General features: G+C 42.3%; 1 protein-coding gene across 3 annotated transcripts in view; it reads left to right on the top strand.

Moving 5' to 3' along the window:
• Positions 1-15,637, top strand: part of CTPS2 (CTP synthase 2) — a 307,360-nt gene that overhangs the window by 274,165 nt on the left and 17,558 nt on the right. For all 3 annotated transcript variants that reach the window (XR_011319771.1, XM_069761061.1, XM_069761060.1), the window contains one exon: positions 13,027-13,106. Coding sequence is in view for 2 of the 3 variants with exons in the window: in XM_069761061.1 (XP_069617162.1) it covers positions 13,027-13,072 (46 nt within the window). In the remaining variant the exon portion in view is untranslated. The remainder of the gene's footprint in view (positions 1-13,026; positions 13,107-15,637) is intronic.

Below are 15,637 nucleotides of genomic sequence, written 5' to 3'. Positions count from 1 at the left end.
TTGTATGGTAGACCGTCTGTCAAAAGTGAAGGAATTAGAATGGGATAATGAGAAGATAATCAATACAGGAAGGCATAGGGAAGCATTAGTATTATTGGGAAACTTGCTATGGTAAGCTGCTGGGAAATTTAACTGTTAGACAATTTTTAAAGCCATTTTCTGTAGAAATAAGAAGAATATACTGTACATTATCTTATAACAGATTTCTGGCTAAAAGGGATTTTCCATCTGTGTCTTATATTCTCATTGTGCTATAAAAGTAATAAATTGTATATACTCCATTATCAGTTCCCTCTGCTTCTCCATACTTCTGGCCGGATATCCCACTGTTTTTCTCTCCTATGTTTCCTATAATCTGAGTGATCAGTGGAGCCAATCAGTGTCTGCAAAGATGTCAATGTCAGTAATTTTTTCAGACACAATACCAATACCGAATGACAAGAATTCTGGATCGACAATCAATGTCAAACAATCAAAATACCGCGCAATAATAACCCTACATGGATTATAGGGGACGGTCAGCAAAGAAAGCATACCAACAAAAGTGTATGAAAGGAAATTGTATTTACCCAAAATTAAATAAGCACCATACTAAAGATTGAAGGGAACTCGTCACCTGATTCATGCTGCCCAAATCGCAGGCAGCATAAATCAGAGCCTGTCAGCACATTTGCAGCCGGATATGTTTTTCTCTGAAACACTCTAGCATTTCGGAGAATCTATGCTTTGAAAAACTGCCTCTGGTTGGCTTCTCCTACTGCCGCAGGTGATTGATCAGTCTCTTGCTTTGTGCCGCCTTGTTACACCACCTTTGTGTGGCCATTGTTCCTCCTTGGAATGTCTTCTCTTTTGGTATAGCTCCTTCCTCAATAGGGCCTCTTTCTTGGCATGGTGCCTTGAATGCTCCCTAAACTTCTTTTACCAGGGATGTCTTTTTTTCTCGGATGTTTCTCCTCCAGGGATGCCTCACTGCTTAATCTCACCTTTTGAGCCATGCTTGGGTCTTTTATACCCCTTTTTGGATCCATCCACCCTGGAGACTCAATGTGTCTCCTTACGATCAAAGAACTGTCTTCATGCATCTGTGTTCTTCTTTCCCTCCAATATGCACATAAAAAATCATGAGGTCATTTCGTCCCGAAGTTAGCATGTTATACAAACTATTATTTCTCTTTTCTAGACACATTTCCTCTACAGTACCAAGGATATTCTATGGGGTAAATTTTCACCCTCACTAGCCTATATTTTCCCAAATTGGTGGAAGATTTATGTCTCTCTCTCTCTCTCTCTCTCTCTCTCTCTCTCTCTGTATATATATACATATATATGGCTGTCTCCTTGCAAACCTTTCAAACTAGTCATACTTGCTCAGTCTGTACAGTCATGAACTTGAACATTCAACATGAGTCCTTTATAGTCTGAGCTATAGCTGTGGCCGGCCGCTCACTTCCTCTTGATTACTTACAGTTGTGGCCAAAAGTATTGACACCCCTGCAATTCTGTCAGATAATACTCAGTTTCTTCCTGAAAAGGATTGCAAACGCAAATTATTTGGTATTATTATCTTCATTTAATTTGTCTTAAATGAAAAAACACAAAAGAGAATGAAGCAAAACATTGATCATTTCACACAAACCTCCAAAAATGGGCCAGACAAAAGTATTGGCACCCTCAGCCTAATATTTGGTTGCACAACCTTGAGCCAAAATAACTGCGACCTACTGCTTCCGGTAACCATCAATGAGTTTCTTACAATGCTCTGCTGGAATTTTAGACCATTCTTCTTTGGCAAACTGCTCCAGGTCCCTGATATTTGAAGGGGGCCTTCTCCAAACTGCCATTTTTAGATCTCTCCACAGGTGCTCTATGGGATTCAGGTCTGGACTCATTGCTGGCCACCTTAGAAGTCTCCAGTGCTTTCTCTCACCATTTTCTAGTGCTTTTTGAAGTGTGTTTTGGGTCGTTTTCCTGCTGGAAGACCCATGACCTCTGAGGGAGACCCAGTTTTCTCACACTGGGCCCTACATTATGCTGCAAAATTTGTTGGTAGTCTTTAGACTTCATAATGCCATGCACGCAGTCAAGCAATCCAGTGTCAGAGGCAGCAAAGCCACCCCAAAACATCAGGGAACCTCCACCATGTTGGACTGTAGGGACCGTGTTCTTTTCTTTGAATGCCTCTTTTTTTTCTCCTGTAAACTCTATGCTGATGCCTTTGCCCAAAAAGCTCTGCTTTTGTCTCCGCTGACCAGAGAACATTCTTCCAAAACGTTTTAGGCTTTTTCAGGTAAATTTTGGCAAACTCCAGCCTGGCTTTTTTATGTCTCGGGGTAAGAAGTGGGGTCTTCCCGGGTCTCCTACCATACAGTCCCTTTTCATTCAGACGCCGACGGATAGTACGGGTTGACACTGTTGTACCCTCGGACTGCAGGGCAGCTTGAACTTGTTTGGATGTTAGTCGAGGTTCTTTATCAAACAACCGCACAATCTTGTGTTGAAATCTCTTGTCAATTTTTCTTTTCCGTCCACATCTAGGGAGGTTAGCCACAGTGCCATGGGTTTAAACTTCTTGATGACACTGCGCACGGTAGACACAGGAACATTCAGGTCTTTGGAGATGGACTTGTAGCCTTGAGATTGCTCATGCTTCCTCACAATTTGGTTTCTCAAGTCCTCAGACAGTTCTTTGGTCTTCTTTCTTTTCTCCATGCTTAATGTGGTACACACAAGGACACAGGACAGAGGTTGAGTCAACTTTAATCCATGTCAACTGGCTGCAAGTGTGATTTAGTTATTGCCAACACCTGTTAGGTGCCACAGGTAAGTTACAGGTGCTGTTAATTACACAAATTAGAGAAGCATCACATGATTTTTCGAATGGTGCCAATACTTTTGTCAACCCCCTTTTTTATGTTTGGTGTGGAATTATATCCAATTTGGCTTTAGGACAATTCTTTTTGTGTTTTTTCATTTAAGACAAATTAAATGAAGATAATAATACCAAATAATTTGTGTTTGCAATCATTTTCAGGAAGAAAATGAATATTATCTGACAGAATTGCAGGGGTGTCAATACTTTTGGCCATGACTGTATATATATGTGTATATGATTTTCCAACAAGGACCCCATGCCAGACACTATAGGTCTGAAAAGTGGTGGAAATTTTTCCTTGTGCATTTTTGGGAGAGCATGGAGTAGAGGAGTCCTCATACAGGGAGGATTTAAATATTCAGCTTGTTTAGTTGGCCAAGATGTACGCCTTCATGCAGAAGTTTTGTTAACGATTCCTTGATTTGGTTAATGGGATCAGAAACCAATGGCTGATAAAATGTGGAATCTTTTAACATGTTTAGAAGTTCCTTCTCATATATAGACCTTTGCCCATAATCTTCTGGTATCTTTAATTTAGATACACGCACTAAAAAAATAAGTGAATATTAGATCAGATCTTATGTATACGTTTGAAGTAGCATGCTCCATAAAGTATGCATTTCTTATTTTCACTATGAAGGAGGAAGGAAGGAGGAGAAGGGAAGAAAAAAGAAAAATATTTTTTTTTCAATACACAGATGCCACTTCCTCGTTCTTTTTATATAAAATGGATTCTATACATATTGGGATCGTACTATGAATAAGAACTAAATTGTTCGAAACACGTAAAGGTTCAACCCGAAATTTTTTTTTTGCATTATTTGTAAGGAATGTTTTTAATCTTAAATTTTAACATGGAATAATAAAGTACTTTGATTGTAATCGTTACCTGTGGACGTGATGCTAGATATACCCAGCATTTGCATCTTATCTGCTGCTGATGACACAGCTTCCATCCCTACACCGCCCTAGGACAATGTCCACGAACTGCATTTCAACTAGGTGATCTGGATTTCAACCTTTTTTCTGTTGTCACTAGTAAGTATGCCCTGGTCACTAGGTGTCACCACACTAATACAACAGTTACTTCTGGACACCAGCAGTATGTGGGAATTTAGCTTTTAGATAGTCAAGACTAGTTGTCAATTTTCCTTCCACCTGTGTTTTGCTGCAATGAGCTGGTATGTAATAAACTAATTAGCTCTCTGCTGGAAACCATGGGCAGGGTTCTCTTCTATGTAAACCCCAGCAGATGGTCTGCTCTACCTCCGGACGTGATGCTTGCAATCTAATTTCCCTATCAGTATGTCTTTGGAGTGTGGGAGGAAACTGGAAAACCCGAAGGAAACCCACGCAAATACGGGGAGAACATACAAACCCCTCGCAGGTGTTGTCCTTGGATGGATTTGAGCCCAGGACTCCAACGCTGCAAAGTAACAGTGCTAACAGCTAAGCTATCATACTGCCCTACCTACATTTTTGAAAACTGAACAGAGGGGTGTAAGAAAAAAAAAAAGCATTGCAAAACTCACCTGTGTAACTATATTGAATTATTTTTTACCAGGAAATTATTGAAAGTAACTTAATACATACTCCCCCTCTTTGCACCCCCCTAAAAAATTTGTTTAACTTGGCAGGGGCCGCTCGTGCAAGGCTTCATTAAAAGTTTCATATATTATAATTTTTTATACTCTGCATGTGGTTGATTTCTTATATTGTGCTAATCAACTTCTGGCAGTTATTTTTCATCCACTACAGTTTCTAAATCTGAGTTTGTGTGTGGGATATAATTTGTGCATTATCCACTCATCCCTGCCCCCCTAGTAACATATCAATTGAGGTGGTCTCATTAAGTTTATTTTGTATTTTTATACCTTAGAACAGTTGAAAAGACCCAAACATGACTTAAAAGTAATCTGTCAGCAGGATTCCACACTTCAAACTATTTATATTCCCACTAGATGGTGGCCCAATTCTAACGCATCGGGTATTCTAGAATATTTATTTATTTATGTATATAGCAGCCACATAGTATATAGCACAGGCCACGTAGTATATAGGAGTTATGTAGTATATAGCAGACAAATACTACGTGGCCTGTGCTATATACTATGTTGTTGCTACTTACATACATATTGTAGAATACCTGATGCGTTAATACAGGCCACGCAATATATAACAGTGGCCACGCAGTATATAACTGTTATGTTTGCTAATGACAGGTGTTATGAAGGCAATCCAGAAACACAGTGTGCTTAGCGATCAGAGCGCACACAGTGATCTGACAAATACCCAAAAATACAAGAACGAGCTCTGAGACGTGGAAACTCTGTAGACTGCACACCTGATCCTATCCTAAACACAACTAAAAGCGGCTGTGGATTGCGCCTAACAACTACCTAGGCAACTCGGCACAGCCTAAGAAACTAGCTAGCCTGAAGATAGAAAAATAGGCCTGACTTGCCCCAGAGAAATTCCCCAAAGGAAAAGGCAGCCCCCCACATATAATGACTGTGAGTAAGATGAAAAGACAAAACGTAGGGATGAAATAGATTCAGCAAAGTGGGGCCCGATATTCTAGGACAGAGCGAGGACAGTAAAGCGAACTTTGCAGTCTACAAAAAACCCTAAAGCAAAACCACGCAAAGGGGGCAAAAAAAACCCACCGTGCCGAACTAACGGCACGGCGGTACACCCTTTGCGTCTCAGAGCTTCCAGCAAAACAAAAGACAAGCTGGACAGAAAAAAGGCAACAAAAAAGCAAAAAGCACTTAGCTATACAGAGCAGCAGGTCACAGGAACAATCAGGAGAAGCTCAGATCCAACACTGAAACATTGACAAGGAGCAAGGATAGCAGCATCAGGCGGAGTTAAGTAATGAAGCAGTTAACGAGCTCACCAGAACACCTGAGGGAGGAAGCTCAGAAGCTGCAGTACCACTTGTGACCACAGGAGTGAATTCAGCCACAGAATTCACAACAGTACCCCCCCCTTGAGGAGGGGTCACCGAACCCTCACCAGAGCCCCCAGGCCGACCAGGATGAGCCGCATGAAAGGCACGAACAAGATCGGAAGCATGAACATCAGAGGCAAAAACCCAGGAATTAGCTTCCTGAGCATAACCCTTCCATTTAACCAGATACTGGAGTTTCCGTCTAGAAACACGAGAATCCAAAATCTTCTCCACAATATACTCCAATTCCCCCTCCACCAAAACCGGGGCAGGAGGCTCAACAGATGGAACCATAGGTGCCACGTATCTCCGCAACAACGACCTATGGAATACATTATGTATGGAAAAGGAGTCTGGGAGGGTCAAACGAAAAGACACAGGATTGAGAACCTCAGAAATCCTATACGGACCAATAAAACGAGGTTTAAATTTAGGAGAGGAAACCTTCATAGGAATATGACGAGAAGATAACCAAACCAGATCCCCAACACGAAGTCGGGGACCCACACGGCGTCTGCGATTAGCGAAAAGTTGAGCTTTCTCCTGGGACAAGATCAAATTGTCCACTACCTGAGTCCAGATCTGCTGCAACCTATCCACCACAGAATCCACACCAGGACAGTCCGAAGACTCAACCTGTCCTGAAGAGAAAAGAGGATGGAACCCAGAATTGCAAAAAAATGGAGAAACCAAGGTAGCCGAGCTGGCCCGATTATTAAGGGCGAACTCAGCCAACGGCAAAAAGGACACCCAATCATCCTGGTCTGCAGAAACAAAACATCTCAGATATGTTTCCAAGGTCTGATTGGTTCGTTCGGTCTGGCCATTAGTCTGAGGATGGAAAGCCGAGGAAAAGGATAGGTCAATGCCCATCCTACCACAAAAGGCTCGCCAAAACCTTGAAACAAACTGGGAACCTCTGTCAGAAACAATATTCTCAGGAATGCCATGCAACCGAACCACATGCTGAAAGAACAAAGGTACCAAATCAGAGGAGGAAGGCAATTTAGCCAAGGGCACCAGATGGACCATTTTAGAAAAGCGATCACAGACCACCCAAATGACTGACATCTTTTGAGAAACGGGAAGGTCAGAAATGAAATCCATCGAAATATGTGTCCAAGGCCTCTTTGGGACCGGCAAGGGCAAAAGCAACCCACTGGCACGAGAACAGCAGGGCTTAGCCCTAGCACAAATCCCACAGGACTGCACAAAAGTACGTACATCCCGTGACAGAGATGGCCACCAGAAGGATCTAGCCACTAACTCTCTGGTACCAAAGATTCCAGGATGACCAGCCAACACCGAACAATGAAGTTCAGAGATAAGTTTATTAGTCCACCTATCAGGGACGAACAGTTTCTCTGCTGGACAACGATCAGGTTTATTCGCCTGAAATTTTTGCAGCACCCGCCGCAAATCAGGGGAGATGGCAGACACAATGACTCCTTCCTTGAGGATACCCGCTGGCTCAGATAAACCCGGAGAGTCGGCCACAAAACTCCTAGACAGAGCATCCGCCTTCACATTTTTAGATCCCGGAAGGTACGAAATCACAAAGTCGAAGCGGGCAAAAAATAACGACCAACGGGCCTGTCTAGGATTCAAGCGCTTGGCAGACTCGAGATAAGTCAAGTTCTTATGATCAGTCAATACCACCACGCGATGCTTAGCTCCTTCAAGCCAATGACGCCACTCCTCGAATGCCCACTTCATGGCCAGCAACTCTTGATTGCCCACATCATAATTACGCTCAGCGGGCGAAAACTTCCTGGAAAAGAAAGCACATGGTTTCATCACTGAGCAATCAGAACCTCTCTGTGACAAAACCGCCCCTGCTCCAATCTCAGAAGCATCAACCTCGACCTGGAACGGAAGAGAAACATCTGGCTGACACAACACAGGGGCAGAACAAAAACGACGCTTCAACTCCTGAAAAGCTTCCACAGCAGCAGAAGACCAATTAACCAAATCAGCACCCTTCTTGGTCAAATCGGTCAATGGTTTGGCAATGCTAGAAAAATTACAGATAAAGCGACGATAAAAATTAGCAAAGCCCAGGAACTTTTGCAGACTTTTCAGAGATGTCGGTTGAATCCAATCCTGGATGGCTTGGACCTTAACTGGATCCATCTCGATAGTAGAAGGGGTAAAGATGAACCCCAAAAATGAAACTTTCTGCACACCGAAGAGACACTTTGATCCCTTCACAAACAAAGAGTTAGCACGCAGGACCTGAAAAACCATTCTGACCTGCTTCACATGAGACTCCCAATCATCTGAGAAGATCAAAATGTCATCCAAGTAAACAATCAGGAATTTATCCAGATACTCACGGAAGATGTCATGCATAAAAGACTGAAACACAGATGGAGCATTGGCAAGTCCGAACGGCATCACTAGATACTCAAAATGACCCTCGGGCGTATTGAATGCAGTTTTCCATTCATCTCCTTGCCTGATTCTCACCAGATTATACGCACCACGAAGATCTATCTTAGTGAACCAACTAGCCCCCTTAATCCGAGCAAACAAGTCAGATAACAATGGCAAGGGATACTGAAATTTAACAGTGATCTTATTAAGAAGGCGGTAATCAATACACGGTTTCAGCGAACCATCCTTCTTGGCTACAAAGAAGAACCCTGCTCCCAGTGGTGATGACGATGGGCGAATATGTCCCTTCTCCAGGGATTCCTTCACATAACTGCGCATAGCGGCGTGTTCGGGCACGGATAAATTAAATAATCGACCTTTAGGGAATTTACTACCAGGAATCAAATTGATAGCACAATCACAATCCCTATGCGGAGGTAGAGCATCGGACTTGGGCTCTTCAAATACATCCTGATAATCAGACAAGAACTCTGGGACCTCAGAAGGGGTGGATGACGAAATCGACAAAAATGGAACATCACCATGTACCCCCTGACAACCCCAGCTGGATACCGACATGGAATTCCAATCCAATACTGGATTATGGGTTTGTAGCCATGGCAACCCCAACACGACCACATCATGCAGATTATGCAACACCAGAAAGCGAATAACTTCCTGATGTGCAGGAGCCATGCACATGGTCAGCTGGGCCCAGTATTGACGTTTATTCTTGGCCAAAGGTGTAGCATCAATTCCTCTCAATGGAATAGGACACCGCAAAGGCTCCAAGAAAAACCCACAACGTTTAGCATAATCCAAATCCATCAGATTCAGGGCAGCGCCCGAATCCACAAATGCCATGACAGAAAACGACGACAAAGAGCATATCAAGGTAATGGACAGAAGGAATTTGGACTGTACAGTACCAATGACGGCAGACCTAGCGGACCGCTTAATGCGCTTAGGACAATCAGAAATAGCATGAGTGGAATCACCACAGTAGAAACACAGACCATTCAGACGTCTGTATTCCTGCCGTTCAACTCTAGTCATAGTCCTATCGCACTGCATAGGCTCAGGTTTAACCTCAGGCAGTACCGCCAAATGGTGCACAGATTTACGCTCGCGCAAGCGTCGACCGATCTGAATGGCCAAAGACAAAGACTCATTCAAACCAGCAGGCATAGGAAATCCCACCATGACATCCTTAAGAGCCTCAGAGAGACCCTTTCTGAACAAAGCTGCCAGCGCAGATTCATTCCACTGAGTGAGTACTGACCATTTCCTAAATTTCTGACAATATACTTCTATATCATCCTGACCCTGGCACAAAGCCAGCAAATTTTTCTCAGCCTGATCCACTGAATTAGGCTCATCGTACAGCAATCCGAGCGCCAGGAAAAACGCATCGACACTACTCAATGCAGGGTCTCCTGGCGCAAGAGAAAATGCCCAGTCTTGAGGGTCGCCGCGCAAAAAAGAAATAATAATCAAAACCTGTTGAATAGGATTACCAGAAGAATGAGGTTTCAAGGCCAGAAATAGCTTACAATTATTTTTGAAACTTAGAAACTTAGTTCTATCTCCAAAAAACAAATCAGGAATAGGAATTCTTGGTTCTAACATAGATTTCTGATCAATAGTATCTTGAATTTTTTGTACATTTATAACGAGATTATCCATTGAAGAGCACAGACCCTGAATATCCATGTCCACACCTGTGTCCAGAATCACCCAAATGTCTAGGGGAAAAAAAAAAAGTGAACACAGAGCAGAAAAAAAAAAAATGATGTCAGAACTTTTTCTTTCCCTCTATTGAGAATCATTAGTTTGGCTCCTTGTACTGTTATGTTTGCTAATGACAGGTGTTATGAAGGCAATCCAGAAACACAGTGTGCTTAGCGATCAGAGCGCACACAGTGATCTGACAAATACCCAAAAATACAAGAACGAGCTCTGAGACGTGGAAACTCTGTAGACTGCACACCTGATCCTATCCTAAACACAACTAAAAGCGGCTGTGGATTGCGCCTAACAACTACCTAGGCAACTCGGCACAGCCTAAGAAACTAGCTAGCCTGAAGATAGAAAAATAGGCCTGACTTGCCCCAGAGAAATTCCCCAAAGGAAAAGGCAGCCCCCCACATATAATGACTGTGAGTAAGATGAAAAGACAAAACGTAGGGATGAAATAGATTCAGCAAAGTGGGGCCCGATATTCTAGGACAGAGCGAGGACACTAAAGCGAACTTTGCAGTCTACAAAAAACCCTAAAGCAAAACCACGCAAAGGGGGCAAAAAAAAACCACCGTGCCGAACTAACGGCACGGCGGTACACCCTTTGCGTCTCAGAGCTTCCAGCAAAACAAAAGACAAGCTGGACAGAAAAAAGGCAACAAAAAAGCAAAAAGCACTTAGCTATACAGAGCAGCAGGTCACAGGAACAATCAGGAGAAGCTCAGATCCAACACTGAAACATTGACAAGGAGCAAGGATAGCAGCATCAGGCGGAGTTAAGTAATGAAGCAGTTAACGAGCTCACCAGAACACCTGAGGGAGGAAGCTCAGAAGCTGCAGTACCACTTGTGACCACAGGAGTGAATTCAGCCACAGAATTCACAACATATAACACAGCCACGTACTATATAACACAGCCCACGCAGTATATAGCAGCCACGCAGTATATAACAGGCGACGTAGTATATAACACAGGCCACGCAGTATATAACACTGGCCACGTAATATATAGCACAGCCCACGTAGTATATAGCAGCCACGTAGTATATAACAGTGGCCACGTAATATATAGCACAGCCCACGCAGTATATAGCAGCCACGTAGTATATAACACTGCCCACGCAGTATATAACAGTGGCCACGTAATATATTGCACAGCATACGGAGTATATCACACAGCCCACATAGTATATAACGCTGCCTATGTAGTATATAGCAGCCACGCGGTACCTAACACAGCCCATGTGGTATACAGCAGTGTGGGCACCATGTCCCTGTGTGACCAACTTTTTTACTATTGATGCTGCCTATGCGGCATCAATAGTAAAAAAAATGTAATGTTAAAAATAATAAAAAAACAAAAAACCTGCTATTTTCACCCTCTGTAGTCCGCCGAGCTGCACGCGCCTGCCGCCATCTTCCGTTCCCAGGATGCATTGCGAAATTACCCAGATGACTTAGCGGTCTCGCAAGACCGCTAAGTCATCTGGGTAATTTGCAATTCATCGCCGATGAATATCCGTGACAGAAATAAGGAAAGACAGAAAGATGGAAGTGACCCTTAGACAATTATATAGTAGATATAGGTTTTTCAAAGACAAAACCGTCACTTGAATTGATATGCAAATGGCAAGGGTAGTTCTTCAGCCTCTGTCACTCCAGCTCTATTCCCCACCCAGCACCGCGTCTTCCTGCTTGACTGACAGCCTCTATGTGGTATAGCTTCTTAGTGCCACGCAGCAGCGATGTCTGACGCATCCACCAAAACGCTATACACATTTCCATCTCCAACAACCACAGCAACCCGCACCATTCAGATGAAGGTCCGAAGTCATGGCCGAAACGTTAATTGTTCTATAGTTATCTCTGGTAACATGGGATTGCATGAGTTAATACATTTCTTTACTTCTTATTTAAACTGAAATTGAAAAAAGAGCAGAGGCTTTCTGTGTGTTTTGTAAAAATGTATACTTCCTTAAAGGGATTCACACCTCATGCTATTTATATGCACTTGTAGCTCTTTCAAAGGCAAGTCCAGCAATACTTTTACTTAGACAATTTGTCCTCTATTACCGAGAAATTATTTCTTAAATTGATATGCAAATGAGGCCGAAGATCGATTTATAGATCTGAAGCCTCTGTCACTCCAGCTCTATTCCCCATCCGGCACTGCCTCCTACTGCTTCACTGATGATTCCTTTCCCTGAAGTCATACTCTTTTGCCTGAAAGGGAATCTTTTAGCAGGATATCAACCCAAAACTATTTAGATGTGCATGTAGCTTTTTCAAAGACAAGTCAGTCAATACCTTTAAATGTCCAGTCAGTTCCCCCATTACTGAGAAATCAGCATTTGACCTGATATGCAAATGAGGCTGAAGGATTATGGTAAATATGGAACCTTTTTCACTCCAGCTCTATTGCCCACCCAGTGTTGCCTATTCCTTATTGACTGACGGTTCCTTTGCCTGACGTCACTCAGCATAGGGGCCGTCGGTGAAGCTTGAGGAGACAGCACTGGGCAGTTATTAGAGCTGGAGTGACAGAGGCTTCAGACCTACAAAAGCTCTACAGTCTGATATTTGCATATCAATTCAAACTCTGATTTCTCAGTAACAGAGGATATGTGTTTAAAAGAGCTACATGGGTATATAAATAGTATGGGGAGGTGAAATCCTTCTGACAGATTCCCTTGAAGTCCTCTGCCTTGAGACTGTCAGTCAAATAGACGGGGGCGTTGGGCGGAGGCATCAGATCTTCAGCCTCATTTGCATATAAATTAAAATGCAGATTAATGAGGAATGGATTTGATCATGTAAAGGTATTGCTGGACTTGCCTTTGAAAGAGCTACATGCTCATATTTAATGGGTAGGAGAAGATTTCATACGAGAAAAACTGATGCAACAAAAACGATAAATACTGAAGCGTGCCCCAAAAGTGGATCAAGTACACTGAAAAAAAAAACACAAAAAACTGCGGACCGGTAACTTATCACCAGATTACCATTTAAGGAATTATGTGTACTGAATATTTTCAATGGAATTCAGTGCTATTAAAATGCTTCTTCTCTTTCTTCTGTTTTATAGGGATAGCTACAGTGACGCCAGTGAAGAGAGCTGCTCAGATAATTAACTGCATTCAGTAAATCGTGAGGGTTGAATATCTGGTAACTGAATTTCTTATAAATCTAATTACGGTACTTTTAATTTGCTAAAAGCATTCATTGTCCCATGTTATTTCTAAAACAATTATTATAATTGTCTGTTAGCAGGTGTTATATTTGCACCGTGCACATAAACAAACCTATGAATCACGCAGGTGATTATTAGATGTAAATGCAAAGAATGGAAGATTATACAATAAAACATGGGGGGAGCATAGTCCTATTATGTACAGAAATACATGTAAAGCAGCTAGAAAGTGCACAATAGTTTATCCAGAAAAGCATTACTATTACTATTTAAAAAAAAAAATGAAGACAAAAACTTTAAAGAATACACTGGAGATAATTTATTAAACTACGTCAGAATTCTGTCTTAATTGGAGACAAAAATATCTTATGTCTTCCTGTTTTAGGCACATAATAACTAATGTTGAATTTAAAGGGAACCTGTCACTTTCAAAAACACTATTTACCTTCCTGTTTAGGGGTGATCTGCAACTAAATAGTTTTTAAATTTAGCTGAGTACTGGAAGAGCAGGTACAGGTAGAAAATGAGTTATATTCTCCCTGCAGCCGCTCGCTTCCCGGCAATGCAGGTGAGTGTTGCAGTCATCCCTGACTCTACAGTGAGCTTGCTATAATAACTCCTCAACACTTTGATTGACATACTGCATTATAGAGTGTGTTTGCAGATCAGACTGTCATTCAATGTACTGGGGACTGATTGCAACGCCCTGTAACTGCTCCCTGCACCGTCCCAATGACTGCAAGAGAGCAGCTGCAGGAAAAATAAAACTTTGTACTCTCCCCTGTAGCTGAAAAGCCTGTCAAACATAATTTAAATGTCATTTACCTGCAGATGGCCAGTACAGCTCTGGCAAAAATTAAGAGACCACTGCAAAATTTTCAGTTTGTCTGATTTTTCTCTTTGTAAGTATATTTTAGAGTAAAATGTAAATTGTTCTTTTATTCTATAAATTACTGACATGTCTCCGAAGTTCTAAGCAATAAATTTTGTATTTATTTTCTGAAAATGAGAAATGGTCAAAATAACAAAAAAAAAATGCATTGCTTGCAGACCTCAAATATTGCAAAAAAACAAGCTCATAATCATTTAGAAACAACAATACTAATGTTTTCACTCGGGGAGAGTTCAGAAATCAATATTTTGTGGGATAACCATTATTTTTAATCACTGCTTTCATTCGTCATGCTTTCCACCAGTCTTTCACACTGCTTTTGGGTGACCTTATGCCACTCCTGGTACAAAAATTAAGCAGTTCTTCTTTGTTTGATGGCTTGTGACTATCCTTCTTCCTCTTGATTACGTTCCAGAGGTTTTTCAGTGGGGTTCAGGACTGCATATTGGGCTTGCCATGACAGGGATTTGATGTGGTGGTCCTTCATCCACACCTTGATTGGCCTAGCTGTGTGGCATGGTGCGTTGTCCTACTGGAAAAACCAGTCCTCAGAGTTGGGGAACGTTGCCTGAGCAGAAGGAATCAACTGTTTTTCCAGGATAACCTTGTATGTGGCTTGACTCATACGTCCTTCGCGAAGAACAATCTGCCCAATTCCAGCCTTGCTGAAGCATCCCCAGAGCATCACCGATCCTCCACCAAATCTCACAGTGGCTTGTGGCTTGTACGCCTCTCCAGGTCTCCGTCGAGACTCATCAGAGAAAATTACCTTACTCCAGTCCTCTATTGTCCAATCCTTATGGTCTTTGGCCAGCTTCAGCCTGGCTCTCCTTTGCTTCTCATTGATGAAAGACTTTTTCTACCTTTAAATTACTTGAATCCTGCCTCTAGGAGCCTGTAACAAACTGTTCTTGCCGTGCACTTCACCCCAGCTGCCATTTGCCATTCCTTTTGTAGGTCGCTTGATGTCATCCTGCGGTTAATGAGTGACATTCGAATAAGATAATCCCGGTCAGTGGAGAGTCGTTTTCGCCCTCTGCCGGTCTGTAGCTTTGTTGTCCCCAATGCCTGCTGCTTGACCTTGTTGTAATGGACTGCCGTCTTAGAAATTTTAAGGATGGAGGCAACATGATGCTCATTGTGTCCCTCTGCTGGTAAAGCCAGAATTGAGCCCTTCTTTTCCTCACTCAAGACTTTTCTTTTCAACTCCTTTGGCATGGTTAAAAGTTATTTTTTCATTCCTATATACTTTTGGAATATTACTAACACTTGTTTTGCCATCCAGCTTGTCCTATTGCAAGAGGATTGTGAACACCACAGCAGGGTTTTTATACTTTCCTTCATTAAATAAGATTTGGTTCAGGTGATCACCTAATCAGAAGCACATTAAGTAGAATGAGGTGTCCTCTGGTTGGAATTCAACTGACACTGGAATGGAATGGCTGTCAGACATGTAGAGAAGCTGAGTTTTATAAAACTGTGCAGTGGTCTCTTAATTTTTGCCAGAGCTGTATATTTCCAGGTAAATAGCATTTCTCTAGGTGACAGGTTCTCTTTAACCCCTTAGGGGCCATTGTGTAGGTTAATGACCGAGCCTAGAACTAGACACCTCAA

The sequence above is a fragment of the Ranitomeya imitator genome, chromosome 3, assembly GCF_032444005.1.
Source record: "Ranitomeya imitator isolate aRanImi1 chromosome 3, aRanImi1.pri, whole genome shotgun sequence".
NCBI classification, from domain to species: domain Eukaryota; kingdom Metazoa; phylum Chordata; class Amphibia; order Anura; family Dendrobatidae; genus Ranitomeya; species Ranitomeya imitator.
This window is presented reverse-complemented; position numbering and strand designations above follow the sequence as displayed.